The sequence below is a fragment of the Poecile atricapillus genome, chromosome Z, assembly GCF_030490865.1.
Source record: "Poecile atricapillus isolate bPoeAtr1 chromosome Z, bPoeAtr1.hap1, whole genome shotgun sequence".
Lineage (NCBI taxonomy): Eukaryota > Metazoa > Chordata > Aves > Passeriformes > Paridae > Poecile > Poecile atricapillus.
In genome coordinates, this window is record NC_081289.1 from 133,882,475 (window position 1) to 133,901,090 (window position 18,616).

Here is an 18,616-nt window from a genome sequence, read left to right on the forward strand (position 1 = left end):
TGAAATATGTTTACGTGATTTTTTTGGGGGCAATCACCACTGGCAGACAGACACAGCTTTTTACTTAGTGCAGAATGAAAAGACACACAGTTCACATACTTTCCAAGCAGGAGAAGGCTCACACATAATAAGAGTCTGGTTCAGTAAGGACAAAAAAGCTTGAGAGCTTTTACCTCACCACTTACAACCCATTAATGATGGGTAGAGTGGCAGCAGAACTCTGGATCCAGGACCCTGACAGTTACAAAACAAGACAAGTGCCATTAGTGTCCATATGCCTAAGGCCTTCAAGGATAAGACAACAAAGTCCTTACTCTGAAAGATGTGTTCTGGGAACCAACATTTGGAATCTTTGAAATGTGGCAAGACATACAAAGAATCAGAAAGGCAGCACCCAATATCAGTTGCATTTCACTGTACACCAGTCAGACACTCGACCCTTTTCAGGGACAGGGCACAAGGAGTACACAAAAAAAATTCAAGCTACTTGGCTAGGAAAACACATCCACTGCTTTAGATTTTTTTAACTATGAATACCTATATTCTGGTATTTTGAGTACGCAATCTCATTCTGTCTACGTACCAAACTGACCAGATGTCTTAAACATATGTTAGGCACAGTGTTAGCTGACATTAAGGAATACTGCCTCTTCCTAGGCCTGTTTATTTGGCCTTGGGGCGATGCTAATGCACACACAGAGCTTCTGGTTACTGCTATTTTCCATCCAGACAGCTTGGCTTGTACACTTGCACCTGCCTGCAAAATACTGGGCAGACAAACCTCTGCATGAAAAGTTGTCTTCAAAAGACACCATCCTATGGCAATAATGAAATGAACGAGTCCTCAAATACATCTTTGCCATCTCAAGTCTTGTTCTATTATCTAAGACTCATGTATAAAGTTTTATTTGAAGCTTACAACACAAGCCTTTTTTCCCAGTCCTGTGAACATTCCAATTCTTTTGCCATTCAAGTGTATATTGAAAAGTTAATTCCAGTCATCAACTTTTGATGTTTTTAATACAGATTAGATAAAAATTCCAATTAAGAGAGAAAATTACATTGTCTAAAAAAATTGTATGAAGAATTAATACCTCCAGAACAGAGACAGTGTTACTGAGAGGCACTAATCTTCCATGGAAGAACTAAGCAACAAAACTGGACTTGTTCTATTTTTAATTAAGCTAATGATTTTTTTTCTGTGTACTACTACAGCTAGACAAAAACAAAGATCAGAAACTGTGTAATATAATCAGGAAAGTTATCTTAAAATATTTCTTAACTGCTGTAAAATGCTCTTTCAGGAACATAGTATTGCATGGTGCATCAAATAAAAGTAGTAAATTGCGAAACTCTTCATATTTTAATAACTAGTATCTGATTTTACTACCTTATCTCCACCACAAACAATTACATCTAAGAATTATGTGATTGGTTTGTTTAATGAACCATTTGATTTCATTAGAACCATCTTACATTCAACATGTCATAGGGTTCTTTCAATCACCTACCTCCTCGGCTGGCAAGGACAGTACCATCATAGGAAAATGTCAAACATGAAGTGTCAGTCCCTGAAGCATGGGCTTGCCTGCAGTGGAACTTTGTATGTACCTGTTTGCCAAACAAACAAAACATTACAAAATAAATTACAATTACAAATCAAATTACAAATGAAACAAATGGGACAAACATTACCCCATAGCGTGTGCTCTGCTGCTATTCCTTTTTCTAAACAGAACCCCCTGCACTTTTAGGAGGTACACTAGCTAAGTATTTCCAACAGACTTTTAAAAATACTATATTAGTTTCAGAATATGCTTTCATAACAAGAGCTTGAATGCAAGATTTGAATTCTTCATAGGTTTAATTATACAGTACAGATTTACATCAGTGCATCAGTGCTCTTGGAAAACTCCCACCAGCGCTGAACAAAGGTAGTTATGCCTGGTTAAGATAAAAATACATTCCAAGACAGCTTTCAACACTCTCCTAAGCAGGCTTTTAGTTTCTAAAACTACCAAAATACAATATACATAACTTTGGAAAGGACTGAAAAGGACTGGAAGAATTTGTTTTTGCCAAATTTAATCCCTGACAGAATTAATAGAACAAAGTTCAGATATTTTGAGGTTGTGTTGCATTTAGGTACAATAAAATTCAAGTATGGGAATGATGTATGTTTTATTTTAATTATTTCTATTTTGCTGATAATCCTAAAGAAAGGTTGAAATCACCTTCAAGTTCACATTTTGTTCTTCTATGGAGATCACTTCTTATTTATTAAGTCATTATTAAGTAAAATATCTAAAAATTGTACTAATAAGGAAGGAACCTCAAATTAAATTTAAATGGTCTTGTCAAACCAAGCTGTCCCACTTCCCAATCAAAACCAGCTAAGATTCCAAGACAGGAAGTGGATACACAGGAAAGGAAAATGGGAAAATACAGAAACAGAGACAAAGGAATTTGAGATGGGTTGATTCCTTTTTTAATACCTAGATAACTATGCTTCTCATTTGCCCTCTTTTCATAAAAGAAAGCTAATTCATATAGTTGTAAAATTCAGCATTCAAGACTTAAAGGTTTTCAGTGCAACTGTATCTCATCTTTCCCTCCTTAAATGAGGATTAAAACACAGAGAAGAAGATGGCAGATTAGTGACTCTGAAATCCTTTATTTATGGTAATGATGAGCAAAACAAAAATCATGCATATCTTTTTTGGAGGGGACAGAGGGGGTGTTGAATAACATGCAGCAAAATCAGACCTAGAATCCCATCCTGAACAGTAAGAGAACAAAACAATGACCAGCTGCTCAATGATTTCTATCCAAACTATGTATTAAAAGAGATGCAATTCTAAAGAACAACAAAGGAGAATATGCTTATGAAATGCAATCACACTAACTGATTTAATCTTGCACAGGAATCCTCAGTTCATTTATCTTCTTATTTTTGATTATACACCTTACTAAAGCTCATTTAATGGGCTATTTTGGAAGTAAGAGACACAAATTAGTAAAGTAATTAATGTTGTTTATTCTTAAGAATAGTTCTAAATTTGGTTCAAAAGCTAGAAAATCCTTGTGTGATGACATCAATAATTATTGCAAGCTTATTTTAATGTGCAGATTTAGTCAGTCATTGAGAGGAGTCACATGAGGCATTCCCTCCACAAATGACTCTTACAAAGGGGGACTTCAAATACCAACAACATACTTCTTACAGTATTTGAACAACAAATGCAATGGCCTACACTTAGCCATAGTAACTGTTTTGAAATTAATGTCACTTCCATCCAATTATGCCTACCCTGTAGTCTAAGACTAGACTGCAGTTTACAACTGTTTGTCTTTGGTGGCAGTGTTTATTAATATTAAAAAAACACATTTTGTGCATCCAATTGCATAAATTTTTCCAAGCATGTAGGAACATGTAGAGTAAAATCTGAATTGGCTATCAGAAAATAAATTTTCTGTAGTATTTGTTAAATATTAACAAGCAATTAAAATGATGTATTTTTTGTTTAAGAAATACCATGGACACTTTCAAAAACATCATAAATGGTTAATATTCACATTTTAAAAAATGCCAGAAAGATTACATTACAATATTTAATTAATTCAAAGAAAATTGAAAAAACTTCATTTGGGCTCTACAACAATCCTATTCCTCCAGGCAATGTCACATTGACACACTCTGCTGCCGACTCAATGTTGGGTATGGGGTTTTTTCCTTTCATTTCACCCTCAATCTGAAATCCTTTCCTCTTATTTTGTGTTGGATTCAAATTAAAACCCAGAAAGAGATCTGGGGTCAAACAAATGCCTTTTCTTTTATGTTTTATAATTAAAAACACTAAACATCTATAGATAAAATCACAAATCACATAACAGTTCAGAATTTGTCTTACTTTCCTAGGGTCAAAGATACTGATTTTATTTAGCATTTATTTGTGAATCCATTAATAATACCTAAATCGTATCTTTCAGGAATTAAACAACTCATCTTAAATTGGCCACAGGTTGTGTCAGGAGAGGTTTAGATGGTGTATTAGGAAAAAATCTCTTTGCTGAAAGAGCAGTGGAGCATTGGAACAGGCTTCCTAGGAAGTTGAGTCACCATGCCTGGATGTATTTAATAGATGTACCAATATGGTACTTGGGGACATGGCTTAGAGGTAGGCTCAGCAGAGTTAAGGTGGTATATAAGGTTATAAAGCAGTGGGACTCAACGCCCTTATGGGTCTTTTCCAACTGAAATTACTTTTTGATTTCCCTATGTACTATAGAGCCTTTTCAGTGAAGTACCTATACTCTGACCAGTCTCTGCCCTTTTTTCACCTGTCTCACTGAGGAATGAGAACAGCAACATATAGATGTAAAAGACTGACATCATTTGCCTCTTAATGACAAAAATGAAAACAATGAATTTTGTCCAACTCTATCCAGCTTCAATGCTTTAGGATTTCATGTAAAACTAGGCTTGACTGAAAGGGATAGTAAGATTGCATCAGCAGTTCTTCTTGTCTTTAAAAACAAATTTGCTCAGTTTGCCAGTAAAAAGATTGTTTTCCTAACTTTGAGCTCTGCAAGCTTGCCCTCCATATATTATTCTGCAAAGGAATATAACCCTGAATTGTAATACTAAATCAAATATTCTACAATGATTGAAGGTTGAAAAGAAGTTTCTACATATACTGGCAAACATTCATTCTAGTTTTCAAAGAAAATAATGTTTTTGGCCTCTGACCTCTTAATATTTCTAACAGACATCTAATCTTGCTAACAAATCATTAGCAAAAAAAATGTTATCACAACGTTTCTAGCTGGAAAGACATGAAACAACAGAACCAATGTACGCAATTCAAAAATTTGATTCAAGAAGGGAAAGGGAGAGCATTGAAACATAAGATAAAGATGTCAAGATAATTAGGGCAAAGTGTATCTACATATCTCCTTCATTACCTTTCTCCTTTTGTTGCAGAGGTGCCTGCTCGTATGAAGTAACAGTCATGTGCCACACAAAATTTGACAAGTTCATCAGTCCTTAACATTTTTTAAAGGTTTAATTACTTCAGCAAATTCTGCAGTAAACCACTAGCTTCTGCAACTTCTTTAAAGGTTTTCTAACAAATAACTCCAGCAATGTAAGCACTTTCCTCCTAGCTTTGTATTAGCACTTATGTTTTTGTTAAGCAATTACAGCTGACTGTACTTGTGTGCAAAATGAGATGACAGGCATAAAACATGAAGCACATGTGAGAAAGGACATAGTTCCATGTATCAAAAAACCCAAAAATAACAGATAAATGTTAGGGTTTGCAATATTGCTACAGTCCTCAGAAAGAATTAGAGCCAGAAGAGAAAAGGAAACACGAGAACAGATTGGGAAGGAGTTGGGGTACAAGCAAAGGTACATGACTGAAGGAGCATCAGCAATAAGTATCCCTTGTACAGAAATCTGTATGGACTCAGGAGCACCCATACAGGAAGTGAAGACGACAGTACCCACATGAACAGTTTATCACAAAAGAATGATGTACAACAGAGCCACATGGCCACAGCTCTGCGTCCCACAACTGATCTCCTGCTCCAAAACACTCAATAAAACTTTTTCCAGCAAAAAGACAGACATACTCGGTTTGTTCACCTCACAAATCCAAACCACATCCATGAGAAAAATAACAATATGTTTAATGGATGGAATTTTTAAACTTTCTGCATTGTTTCTGGGATACACAGAATATTTCACAGTAAGCTGGCACTTTCCCAATTTCATAATGCTTCTCACATTCTGTGCCCACACTTTTCTTTTAAAGAAACATTGAATGTCCTAGTCAAGACATTCTTCTTCCTTCTTATTCCTAACATCTTCTAGATTTTATTTTTTTAAAGCAAAGGCAGTAAACTAGGGCAGGTCTTGGGGAAAGTGAGACCTACAAAGATGGCTATATGAATCCTTCTCTGTTTTACAGATGTATAGCAAAATATTACTTATTTATTAGTGTGAACACAACCATACAACCACACAACCACAATTGAGATTTATGCTGGTTTCAAACATTAGACAAGAAGGGCAGAACTAGTTCAGCAGAGCTGTTTGATAAGCAAGTCCCAAGCCCTGTACAGCTACTTGAGTTTTAAATGGGTCTTTTCACCTAAGATACTTTTAGCAAAATAAAAGAGCTCACACTGACAATATCCAACTCCAAAAATGGTAATTTTTAACAAATGTTAAAGCTTTCCAAGATGACATATTATCATCGGCCAGGCTAAGGTCACATGAGATACAAAGCTGCAAGAAGAATACAAACAAACCAGAAATCTCCTTTTTAGTCACAACTGACCAAAGCTGTCTGGGTCTTTGTTGAAAGTGATCCCATCAGAGACAGACAACATCTCAGAGCTGTGATCACAGCTGACAAGACAGACAGGTTCCCAAGGCATGAGTTACACTCTCCAAATGCCTACTTACCCATCCCCCCTTCAGCCACCTCTACTGAAGGCAGCATATCTCTTTTCCTCTCAATTATAATCCACAAAAGGAATTTAAGTGTACTTTCTGGGTTTAGTGCATCAATTAAAAATTGTCAGGTTTACATATGTCAGCTGAATTCAGGAATTTCTCAATATTTTCCCAGACCAGGCAGTTGCAGGCTATATCAGATGCTTTCCTTAAGTCTCTGTAAACATGATCCCCGGGCTTTCAATTTATGTGACAGCTCTTCAATACCACTTCCCGTGATGTAGAAATGGATGCTGTTTCAGTAATGAGCACACTGATGCAAAACAAGATTAACTTGTGAAATCTGAGGTTTTACTGTTTACATGATTACACTCTTACATGATTTCCTCTTCTCTGTGACTTTCTAACTCAGTGACATCTACACATATAATTAGCAGACCTGAAATACTCCTTTTCTTTCAATCCTAATTAATCAATTATGAATACAGTAGCCTAACCTTACTTGCCACAACCAGGGCATCTGACTGACAACTGTATTTAACTGTCCTGTAAATACAGCTATTTCACTGTATTCTCATCTGTTGCAACTAAGGCCTTTTTTTCTGGGTGACAAGTATTCAGGATTTCTTTATCTCTCACACTCAGCAGTGGCTCAACACCCTTCAGTAGTCTCTCATATGTATTTCATTGAGAAGCTTACCTAGTTATGTGCAATACTGAACCCATAAAAGAATTGGCTCTTTTTTTTTTTTTTTTTTGCAAATATTTTGTAGTTTTTCCTGAGCAACTACATTGCAATGAAAAACCTACATAACCAGGAAGGGAAAAAAAAAAAAGCGTACAAATATTTTTAAAATTTATGGAATCTTCAGTGAATCATCCATTATATTATGCAATTGTGAATGAAAATAAAAACACAAGTGTGAAATACTTAGTCAGAAAATGCTTGGAAGTTATGGAAAAGAGTAGTCTAAAAAGAAAAGTCATATAGTGATGTAGCCAGTCAAGGTGAAAAATTAGTGTTTTCTTAATTGCAATTGATACAAAAAACTTGATTTCTATTTTAAAAAAAAATAAAAATTAAAACATTTATGCAGAAGGCAATAAGGAAAGCCATCTGATACATTTGACCATGTATGAGTTTAGGCAAAAAAAAGAAGCAAGCAGGCTGGCGTGTCCTAGAGATACCTCTGATCCATTGTAAAGTGATGAGAAAGTCCTTCCTACCTGCCCATGCTTCCTTCACCAGGAAGAACATTCAATTTCTAAGAATACTGCTGACCACTAAAACAATTTCTTCTTGTTTAAGCTTATTCATCAAGAAATATTTCAGGAAACAATTTTAGAAAGATGGCTTCTTAACAGCATTGCTAAATATTTGCCTAAAGGTTTGAAAATGAAACCCAGCTGAATGTTTGGCTGCACAGTCAAACTTTGCATTTGAGAAAATAACCTATCTTGGCCACAAAAATGATAAATATTACTAATAAAAATAGCTTTTGGAAATTATTCAGTTGGCTTCCTTTGGGGATTTTTTACACTGTGTAAGAAAAACACACAAGGATGTAAAAGAAACTTTCTTCTGTAGCTTTTCATAACTTATCAAACCCATCTCATCCAAGAAAATTTACATTTTTCCTCCTTCATACTATCATAAATATGACTTTTGTAAATAAAAAAAACCAACAAAATCACTCCTCCTTTGGCCTCTCTCAAAATTAAATTAATCAGTCTTAGACTTGCCCAACTGTTGAAGGCTTCTTTGCTTTCCAGAAAACAATCAAGTGTGATCAATGTTATTCTGTAAAAATCTTATTAAAGATTCAGCTAAGATACACTAGAACTCCACTGAAAATCCACAGATTTCTTCAAACTCATCTATGCCAACACTGCATGTTTCATATCATTTAAAAGTAGCTTTTGGCCTACTGGCAATAAAGAGAAATATAAGCAGAAAAGAAATTATGAAGAAGCTACTAAGTTGTCATCAAATGCAACTATGACAGACTTATTCTCAGCTTATTCCCAAATATTCAACATAATTTCTCATACTCTTTCAGTGTCCCCAAAGCTTAAACCATTTCTGTGGTCTAATAGAGAAACAGTGTAAATAGTGAGAAGTATGACCAAAAATACACAAAAATCTACATGAAGTTAACATTTCTGGTTCAGTAATCCCTTGAGCCAAAAAGGTGTACCTTGCAGTGAGTTATCAAAGTTCATTGTCTAACAGAACTATTTGCTTGCTAGAAATAGTAGCTAGCACTATTCTAAGAGGATGGGTGTATTTCTCTAAGAGATGAAAGCATTTTCACTAAACTTCTTGTAACATAGCAAGCTATTCTTTCTTCCATATGATTTAATTTTTTTTTCCTGATAAAAATGCACTGTAAACCATTATGTCATATTATCTCAGCATATTATTTAAAAATACATAGTTTTTAAAAACTATGGCTTTGGTTTTATTCATTCAGATGGAACAACAAAGACGGAAGAACACGTCAGTTAAAGGGGTAGTAAGTGATATTTTTCCTCATGTACATCAGTAATAAAATGAGCATTCTCAAGTAAACTTCATTTTCTTTTCAAGCAGTATTCTTATCACAATTCCATGGTTCCTTCTTTGATATTGCTTTTTTCTCACAATAGTTTTATATATTTGACTAGCTAAAGAAGCAAACAAATAAAACTCCCACACACTTGCAAGCAAAAAACTGGCAAAGCAGGAAAAAAATTTCAAAAATTGTTTAGAGTGGTTTACACTAACAGAACAGCATTCCAGGTTAGCTTTCAGAGCAGCAATGAAGCACCTAAGCATTAGATAGAGTCAAAAAGCTTGTAATACAATAAAAAGGTGCTTGCTATTCTATAGTGCAATTTCTGATTAAATTTCAAACATGGATCACTTTTAAAATTAGCTTTCTTTTTTAATAGACATTAAAACATATTGTTATTTTAAGTATGAGAGAAAAGAATATTTTTTTCTTTGCAATTAAAATCCTTGAATCAATTAACTTCTGTCTCATGCAATGTAAATAATAAGATGAATAATAAGATGTTTATTAAAGGTATGGAAATATGAAGATGACCAAATTGATATCTAAGAGTCCTTCAAACAGTCTGCAGTATTTCCATGAAAATTTGTTTCTGTGAATTGTGAACTGTTATAGAATTTTTCATTCTGTAAGTAGCCTTCTTCTCTACCATTAATGCTTGCTATTTGCTTCAAACCCTTCTTTCTTATTCTTTTTCTATTTCCATGATGTAGTACTTCTTTCCACTGCAATTCTCTTTGACCATTAGCATCCCAAGAATTCTTTTCCATCCAAAAAAGATTCCTTATATTTTCTCATTCTAGCCTTCTAGTTTCACTTCAGAACAATATTTCACATCTACACCCAGCAACTTTGTATTTCTTCTCCACCAGCAATGGGATAGGGAAATACAAATTTCAGAAGCACCAATTCATGTATCTCAAAACCTTATTTACATTACCCACTTTTCCCCAAATAGCTTCATGTTCCCCCCTTTCTCTCTCTCTCTCTCTTGCCTTTTCATCCAGTACTGCCTTCTCCTCCACCCTCACTCCCTATCAATTCCACTATATTCCATTTGAGAATGCTACTTAAATTCCCTCCTGAGTCTCAGGATTATCCCTGACAAATTCAACATGGGATGCTACCCCACCCTTACTGTCATCAACCTTGGGGAAAAAGTGTCTATTTTCTGTCCCACTTCTTCACTGTTTTATGAAGTCCAGTATCTCCTGCATGCCATCTACATGTTGGCTCCCTTGTTCACTATTCTCTCTGGTACATGATTACCATCCAGTTTCCCTGGATGTTCACTGCTACTCAGTCCCCTTGGTCACTGAACTTCTCACTCTACAGTTTATTTTTACAGACCTTATTCACAACCATGACTCCCCATATTTTCACACCATTAATCTGCCTTCCAAAAAAGGGTGCATCATTGTGTCTCTGCTGAACATCTTAGTTCACTTGACATCTCTCTGTGAATGTTTAGCTGGCAACACAAATTCAACACGATGAAAGCTCTTCCTGATTTTCTTACATGGATACCATATCTTCTCAATTTCCCTGGAAGATCTTACCTCCTATAACCATTCATCATAAGAAAAATGTTGTTATATGCATCCCAATGTGTCATCTCTTTTCTGTCACACATCGTAAAACATACTGTAATAAATCCATACAATAACCACTGCCAGTACCATTACTTTAATGTGTTTTCCCTCTTTGTTTGATAATGGTTCTTTACTTTAAGGGGTCCACTCTTGCCTCATTTTCATTTTTTTAACAGCTGTTTTTCACCAATGAATTGAATACACAGTCTTTCAATTACAGCAATTACAGATCATTCATTTAATCTGCAAGCACATCTGTGTTTTTCTCACAAAAAAAACCCAAAAAACAAACCAAAACCAAACCAAAGAAAACCACCACTCCATTTCCTGCAACACATTTGGACATACAGTAAATTATAAGATAAAAAATTATTTAAAAAAACAAAAGACTAATAGTAACCGAGTCTGCACATTGCCTTGTTTCCATTTCCAAGTGTAAACCTCTTACCAGCTTGACACTGGAGGATTCATTTTGTGTATAGCCACCTTTGGTTAGGAAGGAAGTCAAAACTAAAGTTTGTTTTACACGCGCAGACAGACAGCATCACACATTATTGCAGCCCTACCTGGCCCTCCCACCTTAATGCAACAGCCAAGAAACCACACTGACCTGTCTGGAATACAGGAAACATTCCTACATCTCTGCCAACTCCTACCCAGTTGGCAATACACCTCAACACATCAAGTATTGAAATCAAACAGGCATTTTCACATTTGTGACAAGCAACAAGCCAATCCTGCAATGCAGTGCTTTTTGTTGACTGCAACAAGTGTCCCTACTTCTGAGAAATCACTCAGGCTCTTCAAGGCAGTCTTGAATACATGCTAGTCCTCCTGTCAAAAGGGTAAGGATGCACTACCTGTCCTCATTCTGCTCTTGTGAGCCCTGGTGAAATAGAGTCTATAAATGTCTGCACAGTGAATTCTGATGGCCTCAACAGGATGAAGTTTGTTTACAGATCTTGGACTCTCCAGGTGAGACCACAGAACTGCATAATGGTGAGGACAAAAAGCAAGCTAGTGAGCCAGGATGACATTTATATTCTCACAGCAGGGAACACATTGATCACAGCAGCTACATTCTTGAGGAGCTCCTAGTATTTGTAAAAACAACACAGAATCCATGGTTATCCAATGACTTAAGAGTTTTTAGAGCAAGTCTCTCTTTGTGTACGAAATTGCATGTTACTTTATAATTTGGCCATCCTACCCCAACCTTTACAAAATGCACTAAATATAAAATAAAATGTAGTGGTGATTCTGGGTTACTTCTTTGAGCACAAAACAGTCACAAGCCAAATCTCAAAGTGGCACATGCACAGAGTGCAAGAAATAGTACCCATAAAGGAATTTTTTTAAAAACTCCACATACTGCTTAATCTAAATGAAAATTACACATGTTGAAATATCTAAGAATACATTATTTAAATTATTGCTTAAAATTATTATACACATTCAGAAAGTCTATTGAACTAGAATGTCATTATAAGTCTCTGGACATACTTAGACACATTGTATATGTATTTACACATAATGCATGAAACACATAGGTAGTTATCCAACTCCAAGTCTAGTTCTCTATCTCATGAGAAATTTAGAACTTGGTTTAAGGAAAGCAGCTGTTTCACAGATGTATCTGATTTCAGTCTGTGTAGTATCATTGCAGTCATACATTAAATAAAACACAGCTGGACAATGCTTCACCTATTTCACCACCCTCTCTGCTAACTGTTTAGCACTAACATCTGTTGAAAACAAACTTTAGGAAATAGGGAGATCATGAAGAAAACCCCTATATTTTAAAATATTTTCCACTGGAAGTAGTTTTGCTTACTTATGAAGAAAGCCTCACATATATTCAGTCAGGTTTTAATGATGAGATTTATACCAAAAGTTGCAAGAAACCTGAAGCTGTCTGTCACTGAAGCTGTCTTACAAAATAATGTCTTACAGAATATTATTACAAATACTTTTAATTCCATATGATTGGTTTAGTTCTGTACCTGCTGCCAAGATATGTTTTAGCTGTACAGTTTATCTTCTCATTGATAATCATGGGTAAAAAAATAACTTGTTTGGCTTATAATCTTACTATAAATTCTCTAAAAATGACATTTAAATATTTTCAATTAAAGTTAACAAGAACTTTGAAATTACATTCTTTAGGAATTGGTCTAGTATATTATGGCCAATTATTTAAACTGTTATCTCCACAGAAATGCAACTTTTAATGATATAACCATGAATCAATTGTTCTTTCTGTAGAGAAAAGAAGGTTCTTTATCAAACTTCCTGAGTTAAATGGATGTAACCTAATGTTACATACAAAAGCTATGCCTCAGTATAACTTATCTCCTGCAAACCTTTACGCTCCATGGCTCAGAAGCCACTTCCTACCTCTTACGGCTGTAATTCATTTGTTCAAGCTGTAACAGTTTTCCTTTTGTTAAATATTTTAAAATGTGGGAGTCTTTGGCTTCTCTAATAAAGCAAACTTAACGACCGAGAGTTGTACAGAAATGCACTTTTCATTGCTTTTAGGAAATTCACAGTATAATCCTGCTGCTCATCTCCTCACAAGCTTCAAGAAATAGTGACCTACTATGAAAAACAGTGAGATACATTTGGAGGCAAAACTAACTTCCTAATATACACATCAAGCACAACAGTCTTTTCATAATTTACAAACCCTATCAGACCCTAGACCACTGAAGTTTTCATCTTGCTTGAGCAATGCATATACTGCAGTAACTAAAAGCCATTTCTGATAAGCCAAACTACTCTGGAGCTTACTTCTTGTTCAATCAGAATGTAGTATTTGTATTTTCCAGTTTTTGCCTCTGCAAAAAAGGAAAATTTTCTCTAACAAAGTTATCTCAAGAAGGCTCTTTTATCTTTTTCCATTATTTTTCATTATTTCATCTATTTCTGTCACATAATTTATGTTTTATTAATAGCACAACAATATTAATAAAGCCAATCATGTTGCTATAATGCCTATTCTTCTCAAGTTGCAATTTTGACATTACTTCCGTAAGTTCTACTTTCAGTTTTCTAAATAATAAACCAAAGAGAGATATATATAATCCTTGTGGGATAAGCCTTTTTCCTTTAACCATACATGAATCCAAAGTGAAATCCTTTAACCTATTTTCATTGGGCTGTGACAGACTTCACGATTTAGAATTGCCTTTCATCACTGTATTAGATAGTGCAAACATTTAGATAGTTCTTAACTATAAACTGTTTATTACGTAAGAAAGAAATGCACTTAGAAATACAGCAGGGTACATTTTATCTCAGCATATGATTGTCAGAGTCTTTACTGTGGCTGGCTTCAGGGTACAGATAGTGATGTACTGGCTAACCCAGACGTATACAAAAAGGAATAATATATGAATCTGTTAATATTTGCTGCTGGCAAGCTTGTGTGTGATTTCCAGTTTCTGGAACAGAGGTCTGGCACATATACATATGGAATGAAAGGGTGGAATATTATGGATATGGAAAACTTACCTTAAGTTTGAAAGGGGAATATAGTATATTTGGATATCCTTCATCTTGTATTTACACAAGAAATTTCCAGATGTAGCCAGACTGCCCTCTTCAAAGCACGAAGCATGTTACATACTTGGGGGAAACTGGAAGATTTCCCTGCTGTTTAGCTGTAGTAGTGATACTCAGCAAATTTAAGAACAGTCATTGTAAACTACTTCTATTAAATATTGACATTTCACTGGAGTATTTTTAATGCTGTAGAGATATCAATATAAACATCAAATTCTATACATAAAAAAATCATCTAAATAGATAAGTGAATATTCCATGGTGAAAAAATATTAGTAAAACTTAGCTGGTGTGAAAAAAGCATAATTCTCTAATGCTGGGATGGACAATATGCCAAAGACACACAATGAACTGGTAGGAACTGCATCTAAAAAGGCATATGTATAGTAAAGTTTTCTAGTGGACAGACATAAGACATTCCAGGAATTTATTACTGACAGCCATGTCTTTTGTATGTCAGCATATGCAAAATGAATCCTGTAACTGTGCAAAGATTCAACAACCTTGACTTCCTAACACATGGGTATAAATACCCTCAAACGACCTTCCAATTAATGGGAAAATATTAACAGCAAGTCTCAGATCTTACACTAGTTTTGATTACTCAGTCTTGGCAACATCAAACCATCATAGCACCAAAATAAAGTTTGAAAAAAAAATTTCCAAATAAAATTTGGACTTGGATGCCCATTCCAAAAAAAAAAAACGAAACAAAAACAAACAAACAAAAAAAACCTCACATAATAATTTTTCATCTAAATCTGGGTCTTTAGTTGTATAGTATTTTTTTCAAAATGGCTCCAGTACTTGTGAAACCTTTAGTCTCTATAAACTCTACCTTAAAACTTCCAACAGCACACCACAAAACTAAAGCTTACAGAAACCCTTTCAAAGCAAACCATCACTAAATATAGAAATGTATTTATCTTACATCTATAAATCATGCAATTATTTGGAAAATACTTTTAACGTGACTATTTGTAATTAAAATGTACAGAGCTCAGATCTGTTTCATTTCAGGGCATACTGCGACATTCCACTTTTCCTTCCCTTATATTTTGAGGATAAGGTGGCTTAAGGGCATGTGGAGAACAGGTTATTGGGATTACCATTTGATCACACCACTTTTGGGAAAATTCATGTAGGTAGTACATTATTATAGTGTTTAAATTCAATATAATTTTGAATTTTAAGTTCTGCAAGACCACTTTAAGCTTTAGCTAAGTAATTTAAACTGATCAAAATACATAAATTATTCTAGCAATTTAAAACCAGAGCATGGTTTTAAAACCAGGGGAAAAGAAAATGCTAGCAAAGCAGTAATTTGGCACTATTGTATCAAATGCTCGTTTTTGAGCTGAAGAATAGAGTTAAACCTACAGCTAAGTCTTCTATGAAACACGAAAGTAAAAACATAGAAGTTAATCACTCACTATAAAAATGTTTCCATGAGCACTGAATCAATTTTCTTAATGAGAATTATGTGAAAATCACAAAACATGGTATCTTTCATGTTCAGATTTGCACTACATAAAAAAATAAACCTATTACAGATGTACAAGACAAACCTATTACAGAGGTATTTGTCAAAACTAATTCTTTACTACTTACAGTGCAGCCAGTAGATAAATAAAAGCTTATAAAAACTACTCAAATTTAGAAATGCTAGAAAAAAAACAGACAAGATTTTGAGGATACAAGCTATTTTCTCAAAGGCATTTAAAAGACATGACCACTTTTCTTGCAAACTCTGCCTCTCCTACATCCTTATTAACATTTCTGTATCACAGCTGCCATGATATACCATAAAATAGGTGATGTGTGAAACTGTGGAACATGATTCAGCCTGTCATACACAGAGAACTTGTTCATGCACTCCTGTGCTGAACACACCCAGGAAAAGCTCAAGGAGAAAATCTGTGTAACAGGTAGCCTCATCAGGTGGTTTAAAAGATTAAGGAAGGCTATCGAAGCAGTGTAGCTTTTTACCCTAAAAAAGCCTATTTGTAACTAATCTTATTTCTTAATCCTTTCCTGCTTATTGTGGAAAATGAGGGGAGGTTTTCTGCTCATTGAAGAGATTTCAATTTTAACTCACAATATGTTTCAAAAATTACTTCAGTCTTTCCCCATTATTATGAATGAGTGTCTCCCATTTCTGGACAGGAAAATCAGGCACACAAAGTTTTACTGATGACAAGACACTGCATTCTAGATGCTAAAGATTGACTCTGTGAATCAGTTTGTTCAGAAATATGTACAACCGCAGGCTTGCAAAAAGCTCTGAATGGGCAAGCACGGGCAAGATGAGGAATTTGAACTTATATGAACTACAGGTAAACTTTGTTGTTTAACTAGTTGTTTAACTGCACTGCCCTGTGAACCAGCAATTTTCAAGGTCCTATCTTATTTTTGACCACTAATGCTCTTCAACTCTCCGTATTCGCCAGACACTTTTCTCCATGTCTCAGAACATTTAAATTGAGAATGTTCTAATGTGTTGCGTTATGATTGACTATTTCACACTGTTGTTTCCACTATTCATTCAAAGTTTGAAGGAAGTTATTTTTTATGTCCTTTGAAGCTGTTATTTTAAGCCAAGTTGACAGTGTTCATAATATTTCAAATATGCTGACAGATCGCTCTGCTAATGTGCACTGTAAATGCACATGTACATGAACCTTAAAGAAAAAAACATGCACTGACAAAATAACATATGTGAGAAAATAACACAGATTTATGACAAAACAAAAAAAAATCCTCTAAGGCAGGTGATTATAATGGATCATGATCCTGCTGAGGAAGTTTGGAAAAAGGCAAGGCAGAACTGGAATGCATTTGGCTAACTTCAGCACTAGCAAGTTACCAATGTCAGTGTCATGAATTAAGAAAAAAAATCTTCCTCCGAAAGTTCCAAAAGTATTTTTACTCTCACTGCACACAGCTGGGAGATTTGGAATCATACCAAAAAGGAGTGGAAGTAAAAAATTGAATGAAACATTCATGGTGATCATTACTAGTCAGAAGTGAATTGATCACACACCAAAATCACTCCCTAGGCACAGCAACATAACAAAAAAAAAAAACAAAAAACCAAAAAAAACCAAAAAAAAAAAGCAGATATTGAGGTGTTTCAAAAGTGGCTTGGAAAAAAAACAACTGATGAAGATGACTTACAACAAACAGCGACTTTGACTTCAGCAGGATGGATAAAATATGACATAGAGAAAATCTTGTCCTCCTCAATTAAAAATCAAGAATTATTTAATCACACCATTCTAGACTAAGTTCTACAGTGTGGAGCAGTGTACAACACAGGTCATGTGTCTGTGGTGATGGGGATGCCACCACACAACAGGTTCATTTTTTATTTCTTTGCCCTTCGATGGAATCATTGGTATGATTCCTTTAGATAGGTATAACAAGTAATGTGTGAAGCAGAGAATAAAAAAACCTATACCAGCAGTCAGATACTATGAGTACAGTGGCAAAGGAGATTTGTGGGGTAGCTTCTGTCTTGCAAAGTGGTACAGTAATGACTTCCCACCAAGACTACCCCATTGTGCCTGCTTCTGAGTGCCCCTTTTGCTGTTGGAAAGGGCATCATCAGACCCTATTTCCTATTGGGGTATTCACTTCTGCCCTTGGAACTGCTGCTTCAGACTTCAATAGAACAAAAGGCAACAGGAGGAACTGATGCACCTGAACATGAGGAGGAACTTCTTTACTGTGCAGTGACCTAGCACTGGAACAGACTGCCCAGAGAGAATGTGGAGTCTTCCTCAGTGGGGATATCCAAGAATGATCTGTACACAATCCTCTGCCATGTGCTCTGGGATGGTCCTGCTTGAGTAGGGAGGTTGGAGCAGATGACCCACTGCAACCTGACCAATCCTGTGATTCTGGGCTGCATCGATGAGCCTTTGTCCATGGGAAAGTAGAAACTCCCCCCTGCTGTGTTTGACAGTAGTTTGTACTCAAAAATAAATGCACCCAAAACTCTTCACAGACAACCAGGAAACAGGTACTCACAGTGTGAGCCAGAATCTCAATGGACAATTTTCATGGATTTCATTTGTGCTGTTACCACCATATGCAGGAACAGTGATTTGGGCTCTCAAGACCAGAGCTGAAATGTCATTTACATTCTTGCACAAAAGCAAAATCAAATTCAGACAGTCACAACACACCTTTACTGGGTCATCTCAGTCATACCAGTACAGTCAAGTAAGCTACAGTCAATTTTAAACACCTTCCTGAGTATATCCTTCCATCTGCATATGGACAAAGCACACAGGATAAATAACAATGTCAGAATCGTTCCAAACTGATCAAGAATAAGAAAACATGGCAATTATTTTCTGCTTTCAAACACTAGTGACTTTTACTACTGACTCAATGGAGTCTTGTTAAGATAAACACAAATGCTCTCTTAA

General features: G+C 35.2%; 1 protein-coding gene across 1 annotated transcript in view; it reads right to left on the bottom strand.

The window, feature by feature from the left end:
- The window catches only part of WDR70 (WD repeat domain 70), a 132,042-nt gene that overhangs the window by 35,326 nt on the left and 78,100 nt on the right, over nucleotides 1–18,616 (bottom strand). The window contains exon 11 of the mRNA XM_058827661.1: nucleotides 1,512–1,611. Within this exon, the coding sequence (XP_058683644.1) occupies nucleotides 1,512–1,611 (100 nt within the window). The remainder of the gene's footprint in view (nucleotides 1–1,511; nucleotides 1,612–18,616) is intronic.